The 13,798-nt window shown below is 32.9% G+C and overlaps 1 protein-coding gene across 1 annotated transcript; it reads right to left on the bottom strand.

Moving 5' to 3' along the window:
• Positions 1 to 12,256: 12,256 nt before the first annotated feature.
• On the bottom strand, positions 12,257 to 12,610 carry LOC139854444 (uncharacterized mitochondrial protein AtMg00810-like). The gene has a single exon (XM_071843747.1). The coding sequence runs from the start codon at positions 12,608 to 12,610 to the stop codon at positions 12,257 to 12,259; it is 354 nt and encodes a 117-aa protein (XP_071699848.1).
• Between the last annotated feature and the right edge of the window lie 1,188 nt (positions 12,611 to 13,798).

The following is a 13,798-nucleotide window of genomic DNA, read 5'->3' as shown; positions in this document are numbered from 1 at the left end:
GATAATGCAACAACATCCTGTTTTGAACTCTTCCAAGAGACCGCACCTCCATTTAATGTGAAGACATAACCGGATTGTGATCGAGAATCATCTCGATCAGTCTGGAAACTCGCATCCACGTAACCTTTTACAGCGAGTTCCTCCTCACCAGACCCATATATTAGAAACATATCCTTAGTCCTCCTAAGGTATTTCAATATACTTTTAACCGCAATCCAATGACTGTTTCCTGGCTTATTCTTGTATCTACTTGTCAAGCTAAGAGCGCATGACACATCCGGTCTAGTGCATATCATTGCATACATGATTGACCCAATAGCAGATGCGTACGGGACTTTCTTCATTCTCTCTTGTTCATCTTTTGTGGTAGGACACTGAGATGAACTGAGAAGCGTTCCTCTTTAAATAGGTACCAAACCTTTCTTAGAGTTGTCAATCTTGAACCTTTTCAGGATCTTTTCAATGTATGCAATTTGATTCAAACCTATCAGTTTCTTGGGTCTATCCCTGTAGATCCCAATAGCCAAAACATATTGTGCTTCTCCAAGATCCTTTATGGAGAAGCATTTACTTAACCAAGTTTTAACACCATGCATATCTGAAATATCATTCCCAAATAATAATATATCATCCACATATAATACAAGGAACATGATAGTGCTCCCATTAGCTTTCTTGTATACACAAGCTTCATCACCATTTTTAATGAAGCTAAATTTCTTGGCTTCCTCATTAAAACGATGATTCCACATTCTAGATGCTTGTTTCAATCCGTAGATTGACTTCTTTAACTTGCATACCTTTTTAGGATATTTCGAATCAACAAAACCTTCAGGCTGAAACATATAGACATCTTCCTCAAGGTGTCCATTTAGGAAAGCGGTCTTGACATCCATTTTCCATATTTCATAATCATAATGAGCAGCAATGGCAAGTAATATCCTAATAGACTTTAGCATTGCCACAGGTGAAAAAGTTTCATCATAGTTAACCCCTTGAGTTTGAGTGAAACCTTTTGTTATAAGTCTAGCTTTGTATGTATCCAAGTTACTATGTATGTCTGTTTTCATCTTGAAAAGCCATTTACAATCAACTAGCTTTGAGCCAGCAGGTTGTGCAACAAGTTCCCAAACTTGATTGTCATACATGGATTGCATCTCAGCGTTCATGGCTTCCTGCCATTTATCTTTATCAATCCCTGATAAAGCATCTTGGTAGTTTGTTGGTTCATCCAAATCAACCACATAGCAACCATCCATGAGAAACCCATATTTCTCAGGAGGATTACTAATCCTACCAGATCTACGAACGTCTTGCATACTTTGATCATCCATTTGATCATTCTCAACATTTTCATGTTGAGTGCTAGTGTCAACCAATTATGTATCATTTACTTGATCTTGAACCTCTTCAAGATCTATATTCTTCTCACTATTTCCTTCCATTAGGAACTTAGTTTCAAGGAATTCAGCCTTTCGAGCAACAAATACATTTTGCTTGGTTGGATCATAGAAATAGTATCCCATATCATCCTTGGGGTATCCTATAAAGATACACTTCGTGGATCGAGCATTCAACTTATTAGGGACGTAATGCTTAGGATAAGATTCACATCCCCATACCTTTAAGTATGATAGAGATAGAGGTTTTCCAAACCACATCTCATGAGGAGTTCGTTCCACTTTCTTGGTTGGGGCCATATTTAAAATACGAGCCGCAGCGCATAGAAAATAACCCCAAAATGATAGAGGTAACGAGCTTCTAGCCATCATTGATAGAACCATATCCATTAGGGTTCGGTTCCTCCTTTCAGAAACACCATTAAGTTGGCTTGTTCCAGGAGGAGTGATTTGTGAGATAATCCCACAACCTTTAAGATGATCTTGGAAAGCATCGCTTAGGTATTCACCTCCTCTATCGGTACGAAGTACCTTGATTGTCTTATTGAGTTGATTTTGTACTTCATTTTGATATTCTTTGAATGCTTCAAAAGTTTTGTCCTTGTGCCTTAATAAATAGACATATTCGAAACGACTGAAGTCATCAATGAAAGTGACGAAGTATCTTTCACCTTTCCTAGTCATGGACTTAAAAGGTCCACATACATCCGAATGTATTAATCCTAATAAGTCTTTAGCCCTTTCATAGGTCCCTTTGAAAGGTGCTTTAGTCATTTTGCCTTGTAAATGAAAGGACCCGTCCTAATCCATCTGGACGAAGTCTTCAACAGTTGGTCCCATTGCGAGGTTCTGACCTCTATATGCCATGAACAACTCCATGTAATATGAGCAAATGCACAGCGGAAGATTTCTTTCATACCTGAGAATAAACATGCTTTAAAGTGTCAACCAAAAGATTGGTGAGTTCATAAGTTTATCATAAAACAGTAAAATTCATCATTTTGATAGACCACAAGATTTAAATTCTGCATGGTACAAATGGGCCCGAATCCTATACCCACCTGTAATGTACATGCAATATCTTTTAAATACAGAACACATTTCTCGTGTACGAAATCATCTTTCATAAATCTTAGTAACCGTACACATATCTCGTGCACAAAAATAACATACACATAACCTGTGTATAAAATCATTCTCTCGATACATATCATTCATATCAATTGGTGGCAATTATCATGTCCACATAATTCAATGGTGGCAATTATCATGTTCACATAATTCAACGGTGGCAATTATCATGTCCACATAATTCAACGGTGGCAATTATCATGTCCACATAATTCAACGGTGGCAATTATCATGTTCACATAATTCAATCGAGGAATGTTTTACTTGTGTCTATCTCGTCAAACATTTATAAAAGCATTTCATGTATTCGCAGTTCAAAATATATTTCAAAAAAACATTTAATAAAGCAGTTGTACAAACAGCGCATGTATTCTCAGTCTCAAAAATGTAAAGAGACAAAAGGAGCAAATGAACTCACCATACTGTATTTTGTAGTAAAAATACATATGATTAAATTGAACAATGCAGTGTTGGCCTCGGATTCACGAACCTATATCAATTATATATATTAAAACATATACTCATAATCGAGCATGTTCCTATATTATTATTCATTGTTATTTTAATAAATTATGTGTTTCGTTAATAACATAATTAACTATATTTATTTCATATCCTTTAGATAAATAATTGGTAGTTATTATGAAAATATTAATGTTGTTATGTGATATGTATTAAATATATTCTTATATAGTATTTTATTTGGTAAATTAATAATAAATAAAAATGTGTATCTCTTTATGATAATAATAATACTAATATAATTAGATTTAGAAATGATACTAATATTAATAGTTTTGATAATTATACTAATAATAATAATAACTATACTAATAATAATAATAATAATAATACCTATAAAAATAGTAATAATAATCTTAATATTAAGGATGATAATAATATTAGTAATAATAATAATAATAATAATAATAATAATAATAATAATAATAATAATAATAATAATAACAATAATAATAATAATAATAATAATAATAATAATAAAAATATAAATATAAATATAAATGTGTATACCCTTTTTAAAGCTTTCCTAAAAGGAATTGCCCATGACGGGGCTCGAACTCGAAACCTCTCGTTCCAAGCAAACACAACTAACCACTGCTCCATTTACTATATACCATTTTGAATCCTGATCCGAACTTAATAACCCGTTCAATTAATCTCAAATGAAGTCCATAATACTGATCAAAAGAAGCCCAAAGTTAAAGTCCACCAAGTATTATATAAGGAGCCCAGTTGATAAGCCAAACAACCCTCACCAAATTTTAAATGACTCGTTACCCTAAATCAATGTCAGATAAAAAAAATATAGAAACCGTAACAAGATCCAGTTTAATTCCTCAGATGGTTTTCTAGGGTTGGATGTCGATGGTTACATTAGTAAGAAGGAATTAGCAGCAACCAACCGAAAAATCGAACAAGATCAAGAGGAAACAAACAGCAGAAATTTATGGCAAAGCCGATTGTAAATAGCAGGAAATAGATGGGTTTGATTGGGTTTAAATCGAGTAAACCGTGATGATCAATTGAAGGAGAATTTAATGGAATACTCACCTAGAAGCAACGACTAAGTGTTTTGCTGAAGCAAAATTGATCAATACAACCGTATTTAATTGTATTCGACAAGGAACAGGAACGGTGAGTTCTTCGTGATTTTGAGAATTGAATTCGAGATTTAGTGTGTTGCAGGTGTTGGAATCAACATAAAATATTTTGGAAATCATGTATCTAATGCTCGTAAGGAAGATTGATCATCTGAAAATTGGTATTTCATTCCAATTGATCAATGTAACTTCAGTTGACTTTTATTTCATATGTTTTGACTTCGAAAATTATTCTCAAATCATATGGTTAGGATCTATATATTTGTAGAGATTTCAAATAAATTATTTATAGTACTTCTGCGTTTTTTGATTTTGATAAATTGTTTGGGATTGAGTTATTAACCTACACAGTTCGTGAAGGAAAGAAAGAAAGATGAACCTGTTCTTGGGTTTTTCATTTATGAATGGTAGCAGCAGGGATTATATTATGTCATTGAATAATCGATGCAGTAACAATAATTTTAAACTTGTTTCTTAGTGGTGATTAGGTTGGACAGGAAATCACGAGCAGGTGAAGAAAAAAATAAAGTAGATTGAGAAAGGGAACTGAATGTGATAATAATCCTAATCAATCTGTATTGTTTTGTATTGAGAATTGTCGACAGGTACTTCAGTCAGAATAAAAGTTAAATAGAAAAAAATAAAAACTAAGCTGTAACTTTAACAGATTGGTACGATCTCATGCAAGGTAAAACGAATTTTAGGGATATAAATAAAAATAAAAACAGTGTGGATTGAGATGTAAACCTACTCTTAATTCTTAAAATCATGAGTAGGATTTTTATACCAATTTATCAATAATTAATATAATAATTATATTTATTAATATTAATAATCAAAATAAAATAAATACTGATTTCCTAAAATATGAATCTGTATATATCTGTGTATTTTTTTATTATATATATCTGTATATGTTTACCTTTATATATGTAAATCTGTTATATTTATATATATTTATTTTTATAGTTTATAATTAATATTTCTAATAATAATAATAATGATTCTTAATCTTAGTACTAAATAATAATACTAGTAATAACTTGTTACATGTCTTAAATTTTTATTTCTATATATTATATGTTATAATAATATAAATGATACAAATATTAATAATAAATAATTACAATTATAATAATAAAAATGATAATAATAATAATATCATTAATACTAATACTGACTGTTAATGATAAGGGTAATAATAATATCTGTTAATTATACAAATAACAATTAAGATATAATAAGTTATATATATCTACTTTATATTAACAATAGCTTATTTATTCTAAGTATTATTTTACATTTTATATTTCAATTAAATAGATTATACTTTACTAATTCATAATATTATATATATATATATATATATATATATATATATATATATATATATATAGATATATATATATATATATATATATATATATATATATATATATATATATATATATTCTTATATTTATATCTATACAATATATATACATATTTATTTACAAATAATGTTCGTGAATCGTCGGGAACAGTCAAAGGTCAATTGAATATATGAAACAGTTCAAACTTTTGAGATTCAGTTTAACAGACCTTGCTTATCGTATCGAAATCATATAAAGATTAAGTTTAAATTTAGTCAAAAATTCCCGGGTCGTCATAGTAAACAAGATTCACATACATCAAACGAGTCTAGTTCATTTGATTTCAAAAGTCCATTCTTTTGAAGTATATGCATTCGATTCTTGTTTATGTGACCAAGACGACAATGCCATAAGTAGGAATCACTCAAATCCCTTTTGAGTTTCTTGGTGTTTGCATGGAACATTGAGCTATTGTATGATGTGTCATCATGAACCAATTCATAAATACCATTCGAAGGCGAAGCCTTAAAATAGAACACATTATCTAAAGAAACATGGATATCATCATTAATGAAATTAAGATTAAAACCACATTGTTTCAAACGGGATACGAAAATAATGTTTCGAGATAAATTGGGTGCATACAAAATATTTTTCAAAATAAGCTCCAAACCACTTGGAAGCTTCAAAATAAAGTCTCCTTGAGCTACTACGTGCACCTTAGCTCCATTTCCCATGAAGAGACTTGATGTTCCCGCTTCTTGTTTACTTCTTTTGAACCCCTGCATAGAATTGAAAATGTGAGTTCCACATCCTGTGTCTAATACCCATGTATTAGAAGAAGTAATACTAAGCTAAATGTATACCATATATACATTACGTAAGGTTTGCCCTGCATCCCTCTTTTCTTTCAACTCCTTAAGGTAGACCGGGCAGTTGCTTTTCCAGTGACCCATTTCACCGCAACCAAAGCGCGGATCTTCCTTGGGGTTATCTTTACCGGCAACCTTTTGCTTCTTGTTATTGTTGGTTGGGGTAACCATCTTCCCCTTTCCCTTGCCCTTGCCTTGGTAGGCGGGTCCTTTCCTCTTAGCCACCTTTGGCTTAGAAGTGTTATTGTTTTTGGACCCGCTTTCATTGATCATAAACATGGGTGAAGCCCTTTTACCCATGCTCGCTTCGGCCATTTTAAGCATGGCATGTAATTCGCCAATGCTCTTATCCCATCCATTCATGTTGTAATTTATTACAAATGTGTCAAACCTCTTTGACAGAGAATTAATGATAAGGTCTATGGCCAATTCATTAGACACGTTGAAGTTTAGATAGTTCGATCGATCAATTAGGCTTTTCATCTTAAGGACATAAGATGAAACAGATTGGGAGTCGTCCATCCGACATGCATGAAGCGCTCGAACCGTTTCGAAGCGCTCGACACGAGCTTGTTGAAGGAACATCTCCTTCAATTGTGTGATCATGTCATATGCACTATGATGCTCGAAATCCTTTTGGAGTTCTGGTATCATAGTCCCAAGCATGAGGCAAGAAACTTGCACCGAATCGGTGCAATATTTCTCCCAATAAGCCATGCCTTCTGTATCATCCTCGTCCGGTTGATCGGGAATGGGGTCTTCCAACACATACGCCCTATCCTCTAGTTTGAGGACAATTCTTAGATTGCGAAACCAATCCATGAAGTTTGTATGGTTGAGTTTTTCCTTCTCGAGGATTGACCTCAACGATAGGTTGTTAAAGTTGATTGGTGCGTTTGGAATGTTGTTGTTATTGACGGCCATCTATAAAATTTAACAAATTTGTTTAAGTATCAATTTTAATTTAACAATCAATACCCTTTAAGTCCAATTGATATTTATTAAATTTTAGAATCCAACGGTAAACCAAATTTCGGTTAGGTGACCTTTATCCCGTCATTTGATTTAGCTAGGTAGTCATTATATGACAATTGCAATCCTTTTGCAACTTCTAAGTTATGGAATCATGCAATCCTTTTGCATGGCATATTTATTCTATCAACGCCTATTTGTTTCTCATGCTTCGGTGACCCTAAGTTCATGATTCCCAAATCAAGTCGTCCTACTTGTGTAAACGTGTAAATTTAACATACAAGTGGTTAGGTGACCTTTATCCCACAAGTGTGCGAAATTCACCTTAATCATATTCGTTTGCTCATAACGGTTAGGTGACCTTTATCCCATTATGAGTTCCCTAATTATTTTTAAGTGTCACACAAAAGGATGGCGTTTAACTTGTTTGCCTTGTTAATAAGGGATTTTAAGTTTTCATTATTTCTAGTTTAAGAAAACTTTTATGCCATACAACAACATGCATTTAGTGTATGGTACTTATGAAAAACTGTTTTCATGTCTTGTAATTAAGCCAATTACTTGATATAAACCATTTTATATATGTGATCCTTTTAGTGTTCTTAATAACCATTTATTAATGTCCTTTTGCCATTTCAATTTAACCATTTAAATTTTCGTTTTGTATGTCATTTATAATATCTAACTTAACCAATTATATTGTCATTTTGCTTGTTGTTAACTTGTGATTTACTTGTAGCAACCAAACATACAAACACAATAAACAACCATGCATGAAAAACAAATATGTTCACAATCAATCCATTTTTGGTAGACATTTGTTTAGCCGAAAACAAATGCCACCGGTTAAGGGGTTATAACACAAAGTAGGAGATTTCAAAATCTCCCACTTAATCTTGTATCTTCCTTGTCTTCATCTTGCATCTTCATCTTTTACAAAAAATATATATCCTAATACATTTCTTCTAAAAAATGAAAATACAACCTAATCTATTTTACATACCAAATATAAAATAAATTACATAACCAAAATTAATATTACATACCAAATGAATAATTTATATTATAAACCAAATAGAATGAATATTACAACCAAATTGAAAGATTAACAAATCAACCAAACAAATATTCATTCAAACACAAGGTCATGGCTATGATTGTGAACATTAATTTATCAACAAATATGAACCAAATGGCAAGTCCAAAACCACTTTTGGAACCCCTACAAATTCGGCCAAAACCATAGACCCTCCCAAACCAGAAAATTTTTGCATTCCATATTCATGCATGTACTTGGAATGCAAATATAGTGAGTTTAAAGACCATATAAAAGAAGCATAATCCATAGACTTCGGCTCTAGATACCATTGATGGAATTCAAAATTATAACATGTTCTTAATGTTAACATAATCACAAAACCTATTTTATGAAAGTTAAAGCAAGCGGAAGCATAATCTTTAAGAAAACAAGTTTATATGTTTAACCATTTAAATTGAATCCCATGTTAATATCAAGTCTTGAATATATGCTTACCTAAAAGAGCAAGGAGATAAGATTTATACCTCCTCAAGTGAGTTTGAGGGCTATTTTCAAGAGTGAAAGATGATGATGAAGATGATGAATAAAAGCCTCTAACTTGAAGCCTCAAGTGTGTAATACCCACAAGCCCTTTTGCACCAACACTACCTTTGTTTGAGTTAGGATTTAAGACACTTAATCACTTAGATTACCAAGCAAAAACTCCCTCCTTTTTCCTTGCAAAGTCACGGCAGAAGCAGCACAAGAACAAGGAGAGAATAAGTTCAAATTGTTGTTTCAAAAATGAGTGAGTCAATGCTTGGTTTTTGGAGAATAGCATGCACTTGAGAAGTGGGATATTAAAAGTAACAAAAGACTAGCATGGGGTGTCTCCTTGGAGACCCCAAAACTGTCCCCCATATCTGTTTTATAACAATATTTTTCTTTTATAAAACTTGTTCTAAAATGTCTTGTAAAACTTGGTATAAAATATGCATTTGTTAAGTTTCTTACATTTTATAAACCAATTTATAAAATATAACACAACATAATTATTTAAATCTATAAATAATTAAATATAAAGTATCCAAATAATTTATCTCAAGTGATAATATTTTAGAAAACTGATTTTCTAAAGTTCAAGTGTCGCGTATTTATTTAACGATCCAGTCGTTAAGATTAAATACATATAAAGTGTCGGTAAGTTCGTTATTGGGTATGACCCGACTTGGATCATAACACATTAGCCACATTAATTTAATATGTCTCTCGGGCATACGAAATACCTTCATGTATAGCCTACAGTGTAATGTCATCTTAAGATAAATAACTCATCAATTCACTAAATCATTCAAACAATCACAAGCTCTATAAACTTCACAAACGTCTATCTTATGCATTTGGTGGCAAGAAATATCTTGATCTCAACAAAGTTCTTTCAGATGTCATTGTGCTTTCAGAGGATAATCAGAAAACAAAGGAAAGATAAAATCTTTATAAAATTTTCGGAGATATAATGTCATGCAACTAAATTATGCAAAAGAAAGACATTCTATCATGAAATGCAATAACATGCCAAAACAAAATCTTTTTGTTGTTTTACAGTTTTCAATGCAAGCTATTTATCATGATAATACAGCTAAGCATATTAGCAAACATAAATCCACATTCTTTTTGTGAGCAAGATGATTAACAATTTTAAAAATGGATCAGAACTGACATATTGAATCAACTTTTGTTGTTCATTCCCAATTCTCCGGTCTATGTCTATTATCATGCAATTACTGATATATATCAATCCTCATTAAACATGAACATGCTCCCACCGAACACTTCGACAATCATGTTGGCATTAATTACTTGAACACTAAAGTGCAGTGATTTATGAGATCACGCTAAGTTCATTAATCCTTGATTCTTTCATCACTTATGATTGTGCATTTTTATTAGGTTGTCAATTCATTATGTGTAACTTTCCGTTATATCTATCCATGTACTTCATTCAAATTGAACAGGATGGTTCTCACGACATTTTGAATAACCCTGTCAGCCTTTGGCTTCTACCAATGTGTTGACAATCTTTAATCTAGTTGATCGGCAGATCTAAGAATATATTGGATTATCCGAATAGGCGAATTATTTACCGCGGGGATTGGTCTACATTTAAAGCAGACTTGCCTGATGACCAGTCGTCACACGAAATAAATCTCAAGGCCCTTAACTTCTTTATGTTCAAGTTGACATGGAAAATGGAATCGAAAGATAAACTTTCATATATTTGTATTTAGAGTATATCTAGGTAAGTATCTTTCTAACTTACAGCCTTAATGGGTATAACTTTAAATTGCAGACGATAAGAATCTTGATAGTTCGATGTGAACGTCATGATTAAACAATTCAAGCTGCACGGGGGCATCACACTAAGAATGATCTGAGTTCTATATGAGCTCTTCATGAATCAGCATTTCTCATTCTTTCAACTTTCAGGACTTTGCCATCTTGATACGCCAATTATTTTTTACTTTGATTTTCTTTTGATATTTCTTTTTCAGCATATCATTGTCTTTTGATATATTAATTTTGAACTGCATCATGAATGGATTTTCCAAATTTATGCTTGAACTCATGTTTCTTTGTTGTGTGATTAGATCACTCGAAGGAGTTCTCCCTTAAATGCTTCAATGGTCCGCAATAAAGACTTATACTCTTCGACTTTAAGCAAGAAGGGACACTTACTTCGACATAAACTAATTTTCTCTTACATTTTGAAGTTTAATTTCGATTTTTAAGTCTCAGGCCCGTGACAACGTGGTATGCACCAGCCAAACAGATAATCCTCAACCCCTTAATCCAAGACTAACATTTTCTAATGATTATCAATTATGATAGGGGATACCCTCAACCGATTGTTGAGTTCCTCAACAATTATCATTAGATACAGTTTCAGAGATAATTAGGTGACTACCTTCAAACACTACAGATCGTCCTTGACTTTCGAATCTTAGATGATTGTTATTCTTAGTATAATTGTCTAATGCCAAGAATTCGTAAGTCACGTCAATCAGTACATCACACAATAGATAAACATAAACATTCAAATCAGTCCCTAATAATCAATTATCAATTCTCAGTATAGTAATTTCTTCATCTCCATCATATTAATCAAAACAAGCTCATTTTCGAAATTTTCAACTTTTTAAGGTTTTCAGATGAGGCATTTTATACTTTTTAGGTATTTTCTGTTGGAACATATTCTCCCCCTAAAATACTAAAAACATAAATCTTTTTGTCTTTTTAGCATTTTAAACAAAATGAAAAGCAGAAAATATCTACAGATAGGCATGCAAATATTAAGTAACTCATGTAAGTTATGCAGACAGCTTTGATAATATTCAAATAAGAAAAGCATAAACTAAATATCTAAATGTCATGCAAGCTACATGCACAGTCTAAAAGTTTGATTAATTCTCATAGTTCGACATCCGAAATCACCTTGTCTCTATCAACAATGCCGTTCATCTCTAATAGGTGCAAGAACCTAGGTTTATCGAAATCCTTAGTGTACAGATCAGCCCTTTGGTCCTTAGTACCTATTCTCTTAACCTCTATGATTCTTTTTCTCATGACAATCGTGAATAAAATGATACTTAACTCCTATATGCTTTGTCTTAGAATGTTGAACAGGATTCTTAGTGACAACAATAGCTGCAGTATTATCAATAAAGATAGGATAGAGAGAGATTCTTAGCCCATAATCGTGAAGTTACTGTTGAATCCAGATAACTTGCGAACAACAACTAGCAGCAGCTATGTATTCAGCTTCACATGTGGAAAGAGCGACAGCAGTTTGCTTCTTGCACTGCTAGGTCACCCGCCTTTCACCAAGAAATTAACACCCTCCTGATGTTGATTTGTTGTTAATCTTGCAACCTGCATAATCTGAATCAATGTATGCTACAAGATCAAACTTTTCATTGTTAGAATACCATATGCCAAGATTAGGAGAATGTAAGAGATAACGTAAAATCCTTTTGGCAGCTGTTAGGTGAAATGTGTTCGGATTAACTTGGTATCGTGCACAGAGACATGTCGCGAACATTATATCCGGCCTTGATGCAGTAAGATACATGAGGGATCCGATGATTACTCGATAGTAAGTTGGATTAACAGGTTCCCCTTCACAATCTAAAGAGATTCCATGATTAACTGCTAACGGGGTGGAAACTGGAAATTCTTGAGTCATACAGAATCGTTCTAGTATATCATTCATATATTTTGCTTGGTGCAGAAAGATTTCGTGATCTGTCTGTTCGAATTACAGCCCAAGAAAAATAATGTAACCGACCCAATTTGCTCATATTGAATTCGTCCTTCATAACCTGCTCGAACTCATCGACGAGTTCCTGCTTAGTAGAACCGAAAATGATATCGTCAACATAAATCTGGACAAAGATAATTTCGTCACCTTGTACTTTAGTGAACAGAGTACAGTCTACCATGCCCATTTGATATCCTTTTTCAATAAGATAACTAGATAATCATCCATACCAAGCACGCGGGGCTTGATGTAGTCCATAAAGGGCTCTCCGAAAACGGTAAACTTTGCCAGGATGAAGATGATCTTCAAAACCCGGTGGTTGATTTACATATACTCTTTCATTTAGCTTGCCATAAAGAAAAGCACTCTTGACATCCATCTGATACACTTTGAATTTCATGAATGAAGCAAATGCCAAGAAAATACGAATTGCTTCCAATCTGGCAACAGGAGCAAAAACTTCATCATAGTCGAATTCTGGATCTTGCTGATAACCCTTTGCTACTAACCTAGCTTTGTTACGAATAACATTGCCATCTTCATCATACTTATTCTTCCAAACCCATTGAAGATCAATGACTTTAACACCATTTGGCTTCGTTACCAACTTCCAAACGTCTAATCGATGAAATTTTTGAATCTCTTCTTACATGGCCATTACCCAGTCAACATGCTTCAAAGCTTCATTTGTTGTCTTAGGCTCAATCTTGGAAATATGACATGCATACTCGAAGAATGCAGCAGCAGCTGTCATATGAGTATCAACTTGGCCATCAAACGGAACTTGTCTTCTTATTCGAACACACGCATTAGGATCACCAATAATATTTTCTCTAGGATGAGCAGCTGTAGTTTTGGGAATTGGTTGTGCAAGAACAGGTATATTATGATGTAGATTTGTAGTGTCACCCATATCTTCAGGATTTTCTAAACTTTCACTTAAAATATCAGATCTGCAAGTATCGTAAATGGGATCTTGATCAGATTCTTGAAGTGGTTCAACAACAGATGGAGTGGGATCAGGAGATCGAATAGGTGCAGACACTTCTGGCGCATTTTATAAATCAAACAACATTTGTAATTCCACTTCGTTCTCCACATGATCTGGAGCAA

The sequence above is a fragment of the Rutidosis leptorrhynchoides genome, chromosome 6 (assembly GCF_046630445.1).
Source record: "Rutidosis leptorrhynchoides isolate AG116_Rl617_1_P2 chromosome 6, CSIRO_AGI_Rlap_v1, whole genome shotgun sequence".
Lineage (NCBI taxonomy): Eukaryota > Viridiplantae > Streptophyta > Magnoliopsida > Asterales > Asteraceae > Rutidosis > Rutidosis leptorrhynchoides.
Note: the sequence above shows the minus strand (reverse complement) of the source record. Positions and strands in the feature narration are given on the sequence as shown.

Bases quoted from the DNA above. Each gene is read 5' to 3' on its own strand.
- LOC139854444 (XM_071843747.1), bottom strand. From the start codon at position 12,610: ATGACTCAAGAATTTCCAGTTTCCACCCCGTTAGCAGTTAATCATGGA.